Source organism: Pseudovirgaria hyperparasitica (genome assembly GCF_010093815.1).
Source record: "Pseudovirgaria hyperparasitica strain CBS 121739 unplaced genomic scaffold EJ05scaffold_14, whole genome shotgun sequence".
NCBI classification, from domain to species: domain Eukaryota; kingdom Fungi; phylum Ascomycota; class Dothideomycetes; order Acrospermales; family Acrospermaceae; genus Pseudovirgaria; species Pseudovirgaria hyperparasitica.
In genome coordinates, this window is record NW_022985562.1 from 956,056 (window position 1) to 968,389 (window position 12,334).

The 12,334-nt window shown below is 52.1% G+C and overlaps 4 protein-coding genes across 4 annotated transcripts in view; 2 read left to right on the forward strand and 2 right to left on the reverse strand.

The window, feature by feature from the left end:
• Positions 1–92: 92 nt before the first annotated feature.
• Positions 93–1,850, reverse strand: EJ05DRAFT_479071 (uncharacterized protein). Its single transcript, XM_033744590.1, has one exon. It carries the CDS (start codon positions 1,382–1,384, stop codon positions 278–280), a length of 1,107 nt encoding a protein of 368 aa, XP_033597730.1. The 5' UTR covers positions 1,385–1,850; the 3' UTR covers positions 93–277.
• A 1,146-nt stretch (positions 1,851–2,996) lies between these two features.
• On the forward strand, positions 2,997–5,052 carry EJ05DRAFT_494256 (mannan endo-1,6-alpha-mannosidase; the record flags this gene model as incomplete). The annotated part of the gene is made up of 4 exons (XM_033746184.1): positions 2,997–3,108; positions 3,155–3,927; positions 4,046–4,574; positions 5,009–5,052. The coding sequence occupies 4 exons, from the start codon at positions 2,997–2,999 to the stop codon at positions 5,050–5,052; spliced, it is 1,458 nt and encodes a 485-aa protein (XP_033597731.1).
• Positions 5,053–5,146: 94 nt separating this feature from the next.
• EJ05DRAFT_128532 (uncharacterized protein) lies at positions 5,147–8,144 on the reverse strand. Its single transcript, XM_033739133.1, has 4 exons — positions 7,761–8,144; positions 7,193–7,688; positions 6,352–7,114; positions 5,147–6,300 (listed from the first exon to the last, which is right to left on the reverse strand). Exons 1-4 carry the CDS (start codon positions 7,857–7,859, stop codon positions 5,280–5,282), a joined length of 2,379 nt encoding a protein of 792 aa, XP_033597732.1. The 5' UTR covers positions 7,860–8,144; the 3' UTR covers positions 5,147–5,279.
• Positions 8,145–9,565: 1,421 nt separating this feature from the next.
• Positions 9,566–12,334, forward strand: part of EJ05DRAFT_533005 (uncharacterized protein) — a gene marked incomplete at its 3' end in the record, with an annotated part of 3,203 nt that continues 434 nt past the window's right edge. The window contains exons 1-3 of the mRNA XM_033749104.1: positions 9,566–10,484; positions 10,548–11,153; positions 11,208–11,763. Of these exons, the coding sequence (XP_033597733.1) occupies positions 10,018–10,484; positions 10,548–11,153; positions 11,208–11,763 (1,629 nt within the window). The 5' untranslated portion in view covers positions 9,566–10,017. The remainder of the gene's footprint in view (positions 10,485–10,547; positions 11,154–11,207; positions 11,764–12,334) is intronic.

Below are 12,334 nucleotides of genomic sequence, written 5' to 3' on the forward strand. Positions count from 1 at the left end.
AGCGAGACGCGTCGAGTGGGGCGCGCTAACGTGGGTGAGTGTAAAGTGGTTTTTGCTCTCACTGCACTGCTGCACACTCACAATACCAGACCAGCGAACAAAATAATATCACATGCACCAGGCAAAGCCAGATGAGTACAGCATATTTCTCCCAGGTCTAATGTATCAACAATTTGAAGAACTTTGGTATGGCAAAATACACTAAGACTATACAAAACACCAATGAATCGTCACCTGCATGCTAATCAAAACAAATCGGGTATCACACTCTCACCACCTAAAAGGAACCTGCAGCAGCAGTCGCTGTATAAGCCGGAGGTAGCTGCTGCTCACTCCCAACCTTCTCGAATATCGCCTGTCTGGCGAGCTGCAGATCCCTCCTGGCGCTGCCCAGTCTCTGCGCAAGCCCATCTAATTCTCCCTTCTGTCTCCTCTCCTCAGCCTTGACTTGGTCCGCACGCTGCATCAGCGTCCTGGCAACATTGTTGAGTTGCGCCGCAGAGTCCTTGATCTTGTCGTGGAAAGCCATGTCAGAGAAGATATTGTCGAAGAGCACATCGCTCATCATATTGCCCTGGGCAATGCTGACGGGCCCGATAGGCTGGAGCTCAGGATACATCCGTCGCGCCTGGTCGACTGCGCTCTGCAACTGGGATGCCTCGGATTGGGCTTTGCTGAGGGCGTCGCGCTCCGCCATGTCGGCCATCATTCCGCCGCCAAACATGTCTAGGCGCGAGGCATCAAGAGCATCCTCGATGTGTGCCTTTGCTCGCATGCAACGTTTGTTAGCGTCGGAGAGGCAATGCGAAGCCTGCACGATAGCCTGGTAGTGCTGTTCGGCCGTGTTGAATGCTTCACGAGCCTGCGAGTAGGGCCATTCTTTCTGGTCTTCTTCGGGGAAAGCAGGCGTGGGACCGGCAAAGATCATGTGATAGAGGTTGTCGAGTTCCTGCTGTGCTGCGGCATTTGCGTTTGCGTCGCGCTGGTATTGGTCTTTCACTGGACGAGCCTCGCCCAGTGCTGACTCGATGCTTTCGAGGGAGTCTTTGCTTTGGCGTTCGGCCTGGAGCGCTTCGTAGTATTCCTTTTCTTCCTTTTCAGTCTTGCTGGCGAACTTTTCTTTGCCCTTGCTGCCTCCCATCTTGTGCATGAAGCGTTTCATGGTGGAATCGCGGTACTTTCCGAACTCGCCCTTTTCGATTCTGGTCTTCCATTGGTAGTGCTGGTAGTCTTTCTTGGTCTTTTCGAGCTGGCTTTCTAGATCTTTGATGTAGAGGGCCTGCTGCTTGAGGGATGCGGGTGCATAGTCTGTCTTGGAAAGAGTCGCGAGAAGTTCCTCGTTCTTGGGGCCAAAGTTGGCAATCTGGTTCTTGATGTCTGACATGATGGAATTGTTGAAGTATGGATGGTGTTTACTGCGCGATGGTGCGGTTGTGCAGGAGCATTCTTGTGTATGGTGAGACCTTATACTTATACTCACACTTGTCGACCATGCGAGTCCATATCCCAGGCACAGCACGAGGCTGTGTGGCGTCAATGAGGTGGGCCAAGAGCAAGCGTCAGCATGCCAAGCATATTTTCGAACGTGTAACGACATAGTAGAACATCATCTTCTCTTTCGAGCATGACGGGAGGCCAGAGACTTGTTCCTTCGCCCCCATTTCTAGACGAATGTATGGAGCAGTTCGGTTGGTTTCTGGTTCGCTGATTCCAAGCGCAGTTAGCTTCAGGTAAATCTCCATTCACAGCACACAGCCACGGATTTTCATGGCCATGTGTCGAATGGGAAAGTGATGAGCCAACGAAGAAAGATGATCTTACTTATTTGACGGAGCGGTTGGCAAGAAGAGTACATGCATATACAGATGTTGTCAGTTTAGGCAGTGCTGCGCCATACTGTGGCTTGACCCTCCATACAGGAATGACATCATTTGGACATGCCATCCCCGCAATTCACTTTTGTCTTCTTCCGGTAGTCCATGCGAGCAAGGGTTTTCAAGAATTCATTAGTCCTCAAGGATCTTTGGTAAGCAAGGGAATGATGTAAACAGACGTCTGACAGCGAAAACACTTGCTAGTCTCAGCTTCTAGAGCAACACGTCGCCATGCGATCATAACCATACTAAAGACTATCTATGCGCATATGTACTGCGGTGTCTGCACCGATTGTTTCATCCTACCTCAACGTTACACAAAACCAGGGACCTCGGCAAGAACTAACATGTTGACAAACATGTAATTAGCAGTCTCTCTCATTGGTTCAAGTATATATAATTAGCACCGATCTAGATCCAAAGGAGTCATTCAAGCGAGATAATTTACCCTTCGGAACCGACTTCCGAACTCTGTTTCTCCTCGACACTTCAATAACATCTCCATAACCGTTTCACATCGCATTCAACGCATCTCTACTTCTTCATCTGCCCTCTAAACACTATGCAGCAGGTACGCGCGCGTATGCGATGTGACACAAGGCGATGAAAAGAAAGCAGCACGTCCTGCGAGCAGCCTATCAGGAGTCTTACTGTGCCGCCGCCCCTTGGACCACCCATCCCATTCCATCACCCGGAACAGGACGTTAGCTCGAAACTACATAATTACGCCCCCCAAAATCCCCGTTAGATTCTTATGGTCAATCCATAGTAAAACTTTCTTAGCTAGCTACATCCCATTGGAGATGCTTGCGCCGCACTCCTCCTTTATAAAGCTGTAATTTCTCTCTGCTTGCTTGGTTAAGGCATAACGTGCATGGTTCTAGGTACACATTCGTTTCGAAAGACACTTACTTTTCATTCATTGCTGTGATATATATTTAGCTGTGTCACTTTCTCGTTATATCGTGCTGTTAACCTGCGGGACCCCCGGTCGTGGGAGGGCACTTCTCTCGTCCACGTCTCTTTGTTTTTTTGACGATACAGATCGGTATCCCGGACGCGTTGGTCTCTGAAGACTGTGTATAAGCAAAAACCTCAACTGTTACCATTGCTGTCACCGAGATGAAGTTCCCAGGCTGCTACAACAACAACAACAACAAGCAGCGCGTCCTCGGACTCGCGCTCGTCCTAACAACCTGCACACAAGCCATAGACCTCGACGTAAACGACGCAGGTAAGTAACAAACTACCTATCAACCATCCACTAACACACCCAACAGCATCCATCAAAGCCACCACCCGCACCATCGCCCAAACCCTCACAAGCTACTACACCAGCCCAGACAACGAAAACCGCGACATCCCCGGCCTCCTCCCGGACAAATACTACTGGTACGAAGCCGGCGCCCTCTTCAACAGCCTAATCACATACTGGCACTACACCAGCGACACCCAGTACAACACCCTCACCCGCCTCGCCCTGCGCCATCAATCCGGCGACAAGGAAAACTTCATGCCCCTCAACCAGACCAACACCATCGCCAACGACGACCAGGCATACTGGGCCCACGCCGCCATGACCGCCGCCGAAACACGCTTTCCCACCCACGACGATGACAACAACAACGACGACGACAGCGATCCCTCCTGGCTCGACCTCGCACGCGCCGCATTCGACACCCAGACCGCACGCTGGGACAACACCACCTGCGACGGCGGCCTGCGCTGGCAAATCTACACGTTTGGCGCGGGGTACAACTACAAGAACAGTGCGTCGAACGGGGCGTTTTTCGCGCTTGCGGCGCGGCTGGCGCGCTATGCGGGCGCCAACGACGAGACGTATGCGCGCTGGGCGGACGCGGCGTGGGAGTGGTCGACGCGGGTTGGGCTTGTGGTGGAGGAGGATGAAGAAGGGGATGGGAACGGGAATGGGAATGGGACGTATGTGTATGATGGGGCGAGCGCGGTGGAGGATTGCGGGTCGGTGAATCGGTTGCAGTGGACGGCGTATGCGGGGTGGTATGTTTTGGGTGCGGCGTATATGTATAATCGCGTATGTCCTTCTCCTCCTTTTTCTCGCCCTATCCCCTTTCTCCCCTCCCATATCCCATATCCCCTCCCATATCCCCTATCCCCTACCCCAAACCCCCAAACCTAACCCCACCCCACAGACAAACCACCCAACATGGCGCACCCGCCTCCAATCCCTCACAACCGGCCTCTCAATCTTCTACCCCGACAACGACACCAACCCCAACGAACCCAACGAACCCACCAACCAAATCCTCACCGAACCCGCCTGCGAACCCCAAAACACCTGCACCACGGACCAGAAATCCTATAAGGCATCCCTCGCCCACACCCTCGGCACCACCCTCCAGCTCGCACCCTTTCTCGAATCCGCGCTTCTGCCGCGCATGCGTGCTTCTGCCGTCGCGGCGGCGCGGACGTGTGTTCGTGGGGAGGAGGAGGAGGAGGAGGAGGAGGCGCGCGAGTGTGGGTTTGTGTGGACTGCTAGTAGTGGGAACGAGACGTATGGGGTTGGGGAGCAGATGGGGGCGTTGAATGCTGTGCAGAGTTTGTTGGCTTTGGGGAGTGCGGGGCCGGGGGTTGGGGGGGAGGGGGACGGGGAGGGGGACGGGGAGGGAGGTGATAACAACAACGACAACAACAATGACGGGGGAGATAATAACAACGATGGTGATGGACAGGGCGGCGACGACGGAGGGAATAACGCAGGGAATGGGACTGACAATACGCCTGGCACTGGTATGGCTGCGAGGAACGGGTCGGGCGGCGTGTGGGCTACGGTTGTGCTCAGTGTGCTTCTTGCCACCGTGTGTACGGCGATGTACTTGTAACTGACGATGACGATGACGTAGGCTGAATTGAAACATGTACATTCCTGGCGTGGAGTTGAGGAATTCTGTCTGGTTGTTTGTTCGGCCTGTGTGTGTGTGTACCTTATATATGTCGCAGTGTGCGATGCTCGTGGTCTGTAGCTTCCAAGCAAGCCTGCCACTGCAGCCAGGTCAGTCTGACTTCTCTCACTCAATGGTGTCCGATCACTTACGTAAGAAGAACAGCGGTGGAATGAGACACGTTGGATGCATATCAAACGGCTCGCCAGAAAGCTCCATCTTGCATTCATCCAATTATTAGTGCTATGGGTATCTAGTATTCAAAGACTTGCCACCGGACTTCTCTGTGTCCCGCAGGACTCAATATAGCCGCAACGTCGAATTATAAAAGGAAAGAAACACTCCACTGTTGTCACCATTCAATTCAGTCCATTCCTCCATGCTTTTTGCCTGCCAACGCCGTCATTGCGCCCCAAAAAAACTCCGTGCATCAAAAAAAGAGGTAATATATCGCCACAAAGACACGGAGCTGCAGAAACTTTCTTCAATACGACGGCACCCCAGGGTTGAAAAGCGCATTGCTTTGCTCAATCATTGTGTCGATCTGACCTGTACCCGTCGTTTCCAGACTCTGCATCAGCTCGACCTGTTGCTCTTGCGTCAGTCCAGAGTCCGGCTTGCCCAGACCCCAGTTTTGACTAGACAAGAAGTCTGCGGCTGGCAGGATATCCATGTTGTCAAAGTTGTACTGTTGCTCTGGGCTGAATCCGCCCAGCGCTTGCGAACCATTCGAAAAGCCAAGCGAATCCTGCGGTGGCATCGAGAATGCAGGATTCCATTGTGACATGTCAGGAAACGTAGTAGGCAGAGGATTAAATCCCGTGTTAGATTCAAACTCCGACCCCGTATAGGTGTCTTGATAAGGTTGATGAGGGTGGGGACTTGTCCTGTATGGGTCGCTTGGCGGCGGGTCTTGAAAATGGATGTGTCTGGTGGTTCCTACCAAGGAATATGGAGAGTTGTTATTACCATAGCCAAGTGTACTGTTAAGTTGCTCCGGTGGAGTGTTCAGCGATGAGGTTGACACGGTGGCAGCAGGACTGGTCGTCCTCGATCGATTGACGTTTGAACCCTCGATAGACGTGCTGTCGGATGGTGAGCTTGCAGCGATAGGAATGTCTCCATCCTTTTCATATATCTTCATACAGGCCTGTGTGAGATGTCTGTACAGCTCCAGAGCTGAAGTCACTCCAGGCCATCGGGTCGAGGCTGACTCGATAATATCCAGGGCTGTTTTTAGGTGGTGCTCTACATCCGTGCGTGGATGTAGTCGGCGGACCTCCGAGTACGAAAGACTCCAGAGCAAAGTGTTGATAGCCATGAAGATGGACTGCGCAAAGACCCAGGTAATGTCGACGCTGCCCGTTTCGATTTGCTTGCGTTGCAGGTGTATGTTGTACTCACATGCATCATAGCACTGCAGAGCAGCTCTTTGCGAGGGTCTTGGTACTTGAGGAGAGGGACGATATAAAAAGACTCTCATGGTGTTATACCTTCCAATAAACCTGTACAGTCGTTAGCCTTGCGTAAAATGACATCTATGTAGAGATACTGACCAGGTCTTCGTAAGCCCCGATCCAGCATCCATCTCAGGGCTCGTGTCACGCCACGCAATCAGCTTCGCCTCCATCTCTCGGAACCATGGATCTTGGTCGGACTTGGGGTCACGTCGCTTTCTCTGGTAAAGCTTTCGTCTGATTTCGACTTGCAGTAACCGCATCTTGCAAAAGTGTATCGAGATCCATTTCCGCAAGGATGTCTGGGGTGCTGGAAGTATGCCATCCTTTGTGATGTACTGATCGTCCACCAGTTCTGGGAAATTCACGTCAATGTGATCACGTCCGGTGGAAAAGGTAGCAGGACGACCAAGACCGTGTGCAAGGCCAAAATCCATAGTGGCCAGGCACCAGAATAGCCTACGTCTCATGTCAATCTGCAGAGGGTCGGCCAGCTGTCCGCCTCTGCCCCGCACCAGAGTTTTCTCTTCACTGATACCCAATGCTTGAGCAAGCCGCACAGCAAGACCGATTTGATAATAGACAGCCGTGCGAGTTGGTGTCAGGAGCGAATAGCCACCTACGAGGGCAAAACACTGTAGAGTGCTGAGGTTCATTGGGCGGATGGCTGGTTCCATGAACTTCAGGGCGGCTAGATAGTAACTATCAGCAAGTCCGGCGTACTGAGCATCCATTTTCTGTAAGCTGATTGCAATGACCATCCTTAGGCAGAAGTTTTTGTGAGGATCCGACGAGCCATTGTATATGTCTTCTACGTCTTGCGTAAAGGTGGGCTCATGGAAGAGCGGATACAAGGGATGCACTGGCTGCTTGTCAGCGTATGATTTCTTTATGTTTGCCTTGGGGAGAGTTTGCAAACTAATTGTTCAAGGCGAATTACCTTTCATGTAGAAAAGTTGGACCAGCCGGTTGGTCAGGTCTCGTGTAGGCAGTTCTTCCGCGGCGACATTGCTGATGAGCGGGTATATTTTTGAAGTTGGCTTTTCTGTCTCCTTGGATGTCTGCTCCTTGATCATACGCTGTCGCGCATTCGGCACGATTTCTGATATACTTTTCGAATCGGTGAATTGCTTTGCGAGCTGCATCACTAATCGAGTGAGAGTTGTGCCGCTTGCAGAACCCAGGTATTTTGACTCGTTGGTCTCGAGGATGTGCACAGAGGCAGCATTACGCACGGTATCTTCGGGATCTGGATCTCCATCGTCTTTCTCCAAGTCAGCGAGCTGCTTCTCCAGATCGCGGACCTTGTGCTGTAGATGGACGACGTAATTGCGGGGAATGCGGGTGCCTTTGGTAGGGTCGTAGTATTCGCAATGAGAATTGGTGCGCTCGCAAGGGCCGCAACGAGGGATGCCTGGATCGCAACGTGTTTTTCTCTACGACGGACGTCTCATTAGCTATGACTGAGCGTGTTGTGAGGATATCTGAGGATGACAAGTAGTGCTCACAGTTCTGCAACGGCAACAGGCGGTTAAGGTATGTGCGACACGAGGCGATGGGTCTTGATTGCCGTCGGGCTTTGTCTGCGGCTTTCCGCCAGGATCCATATTTAAGGTGTTACAAGGAGCAAGGAATTATGGAGCGGAACGGACTGGTGGGTCGAGTAATTGGGTGGTAGTGTGTCTTCCATGCCACAGAGACAGGCGCAAGTTTAATGAGGTTCTGTAGAGATGTGGGACGGTTGGACGAGAAGCAAAACGCGGCAACGAGAGAGGCCAAAGTGGCAGCGTGGAGTGGAGAGAGAGGATGAAGGATGGGCGAGTGTCGAGTCGAGGAGTATTCAGAGTTGGATGCTGGAAGGATTGGGAGTCGCGGCAGGGATAGAGGAATCGATCAATGGGTAATAGAGCAGAGCACAGGCTTCCGATGTTCTGTTGTGAAGTAGTAATGAGTAGTAGTAGGATGGAGGAAGCAGGACGATGCACACGACGACGACGATACACGACGTTGCAGTTGTTGAGTAGTCTCCAAGGAAGAGCCCACACCCGAGCCAACTAAACTACGTATTCCTATTACCCTAGAGATTAGACTAACTGGATAGATAGCAGCATCAAACGATTCGAATTCCAGTGGATGTCTAGAGGGAGATCTGTGAAGATTAGTGGGGCAATACCATGAATGCAGATGCCGCTGCTTGTGCCGTTCCGTCTGTCAGCGTCTCGCCTACATTTAACGTTAATTATCCTGACCTCGGGCCCAAGTGAACAAACAGCAAGCCAAACAAGTCTTGTAAAGGAAAAGCTTCCCGCCATAGTTTGTTTGTGTGCGGCCTCGGCTGATCATTTCAACTCATTTCTGGTTCGCAGGGCTGGCTTAGGCCTGAGGGTGGGCTGGGCGAGTTGGCGGTGGCAACGGTGTAGATAGACTATACAGGCTGTGACTACAGGACTGCAGAATCACAGGTAATCCAGGTAATCCATTTGCTCAAGCTCCAATCACCAATGTACATACACACTACATACTGCATACAACATGGCTTGCTATTAATGCCCGAATGGTGCCACATGGTAGGGCATGCATACATATGTAGTCGGTAGGGAGATATTGATGCCTGTCTGACAAAAGATACTTATGTAGTAGTATTACACCTTGGGTAACCAGCGATAATATAATATTAATAATCAGCAATACGCAGATTATACCCGTGCATGTCCAGAATTGGCGTGTAGATCGTAGCCACCGCTGCCGAACAGGTACCCGATCATCTCCACAGTGCACAGCCACTTGGCAGCAGTAAGCAGCTGATTAATAATACCTTACCAGCCAGCCTTACGTACGAATACTTACTGTGTATCCGTAACATAGCATAACCGGGATAATGTCTACTCGGTCCCGCGTCCGAGCTCTCCAATATCGTCATATCAACTGCTTACACTACTAATACCCACTAATTACTGCTGCTGCCCTGTACACAACATCTTCACTCTATACACCTCCATACTTATAACCACTTTTCGAGATACGTCGGCCTACATGATAGCCACCCGACTCCAGAAACAATTGCAACCGTCATAACAACAATCAATCAAACCGATCATAACGACTAATTACCACCACCACGCCTTCGCTCATCAGCTTGCGGCTGCGGCTTTGCAATCCCCACCTTGGCCCTCCGCCATCTCCTCCACCCTCCCTCATCCCTCCTCCCACCGTCCGATGGTCCAGGGAAGTGAAACCAGATCCACTTTCAGCGCCCCGTCGCGTTCGCAAGGCTGCAAGTAATTTATTAACAGACTGCTCCATTCGTCTCTGACTGGATAGTCTTGTCGCTGTAGTTTCAGATCCAGTCTCCCTCCTCCTCCCCTCCGATCCTCTCACGGACCCTCCTTACTGACTGACTCCTCTCCACCCTTCAGCCGCTTCTCGACTTCAGGTAAGTGCGCGATCATCTAATTATATCACACACAAGCGAACTGCTCTTCAACTCTTCTTCTGCTGCCAGGGGCTTTGCTACCCGTCGCGTGGCCATGCTGCTATCCTTGCGACTTGTTATGCATGCATGAGCACTGCTGCTGATCTAATAAGATGATCGACCTCCACTGTACTTCTATTCAATACTTTTTCAGTCCTCTTCAGCTCCATTACTCTTTTTTTCTCTTTACATTCTGTCCTTGATATCTGTTCCCTTTGCCAATGTGCCAGAAATCACACGTCGTTGCCTTTTTTTTACTGTCCGACACACGGACACTGGGTTGACTTCGCGCCATGCCTGCAGACACCACTGCATCATCATCACCCTTCACCTTTCCACACGCTGGACACCTCATGGTCCTGGAAACTCCGCTGTTGCGCGTGAGTCGCCCAGTGGCTGCTTGCTCACGATGTAGAGCTGCCAAAGTCAAATGTGACGGCAAACTGCCCGCCTGCACTGCCTGCGAAAAGTCAAACAAAGCCGCCGAATGTAGCTCCACCAACGACCAATTCGCTCGCGGCAAGGAACGAAGCTATGTCGCCACGCTCGAGACGAGGGTGGAGAAGCTCGAAAGGAGGATTGCTGAAGCTCGGGCTAGACGAAAGTCTTCCACCACTGGCATGACCGACTTTGACGATGCTTTCACCTCTCCAAAACTATCAACGGATTTGCCTGGCAGAAACAAGACGACGAGCGCTCGTGCTGCTCGCCGGAAAGAGGCCAGTGACATTGATAATCTGGTCTCGGACTTTGGTCTCTTGTAAGTGTCTGCGTGTACTGCATCCACCTCCGTATCTCTCTCTATATGCTCACGTGCTCTCAGAGCTGTCAATGCTACTGCACGCGATTTCCACGGTTTCACCACTCCCATGTCTTATGCACGCCTCATACTCTCTACTTGTACAAAGGAACCTCTGCCGAATACCACACCTCAAGATCTACCACCACGTTATGCCGCGACTCCCCTGATCCAGCACTATCTCAATAACGTCTTTGTACTATTACCCGTCTTTGAAGAGGCAAGTTTCTGGTCTTCGGTCGACGCGGTGTACAATCCAGAAGTACGGAAACCCTTGCCTTTCGACTACTGGACTGTAAGAATGGTTCTAGCCTTATCATCCATTTCGCTGTCTCAGCAGCGGGGCGATGCGCAGTATTTCGATGCTGTGGGTCATGTGACTGCTGCTTTGGAGTTCGCTGAAGATGTGCTTCATCCTGGCTTCGTCGCTACTATCCAGGCTTTGGTGCTGCTTGTGGAATTTGCTATGATGGATCCGCACCACTTTGACAGCTGGCATCTGATCGGAGCCGCCTCACGAGCCATGGTGGATATTGGCATGCATCAGGATCCCCTGAAAGCTCTCCACTCCGGCAAGTCAAAACTCGAGCTCCGACGGCGCGTTTACTGGTGTGTCTTTGCTTTGGATAGGTGTGTCATTTCAAGATTAACTTCCGTATTGAGTCCAGTTCTTATACCTTCTAGGTCAACTTCGCTGGTACAGACCAGAGCGTTCTCTTTCTCGGACGATTCAGCAACCGTTGCTCATCCTTTCGCCGCCTCCATATCCTCGCCGAGCACGAAAACGCAAAAGACCCAGTTCTGGCTGCAGAATTTCGACACAGCCGCCCAGTTCTTCAAGATCCGTCAACTACAGTCGGAATGGTACACCAAACTCTTCCAGTCGGGTCGAGAACCCTGGCCAGACGCGTATGGCTACATATGGAAGACCTACCGGCAGATGACCGATTGGTACAACAACATCTCAAAGAACACGTTGCCAAACACACAGGCCTTCTTCGAGCTCGAAGTACTGTACAGCTACGTCTACGTGCTCTCCCCGAGCCCTCGCTGCCCGGCAATCAGCAACTACGCCCAACGCCTCATCTTCGAGCACTGCATCGCCTACGCCATCAACCTCCGCGCAATCATGAGAGACAAATCCTCCCCGACAACCAAGATCCCCCTCACTTTCTACGACGCCATGCGCGCCTACATGACCGGCCGCCAATTCGTCGACGTCCTCCAGCGCAACCTCGACGTCCTCCTCAACCCAATCCCGCCCACCCCGCCCGCCTCCTCCGGGCCCCTCACCTCCTCCGAACCCATCGACCCCTTTGCCGCTCCCCCCGAAATCAACCCGCCCTCCTTCCCAACCCCGGCAATCCCCCAACCCTCCTCCTCCCTCGACGGCACAGAACATCCCCCCTCGCTCAACGACCCGCCCGCAAGAGCCCTCCGCGCCATCAACGACTTCACCGACATCCTCGCACGCTTCGGCATGCGCTTCGGCTACATCAACTGGCGCGACCGCTTCCAGAAGGAGAGCGCCTCGGTCGTCAACCAGCTCTATGCCCGCTCGTCGGTCTCGCCGCCGCCATCCACGTCGCCTGTATACGGCGGTCATGGCCATTCCTTACAACAACATACGCAACATGCACAACAACATACGCAACATACCCAACACACACAACAAGACTACCACCAAACAACAAGTCTACACTCATCCATGCACCTACAACAACAACAACAACAACAACAACAACAACAACAACAACAACAACAACAACAACAACAACAACAACAACAACAACAACAACAACAACAACAAC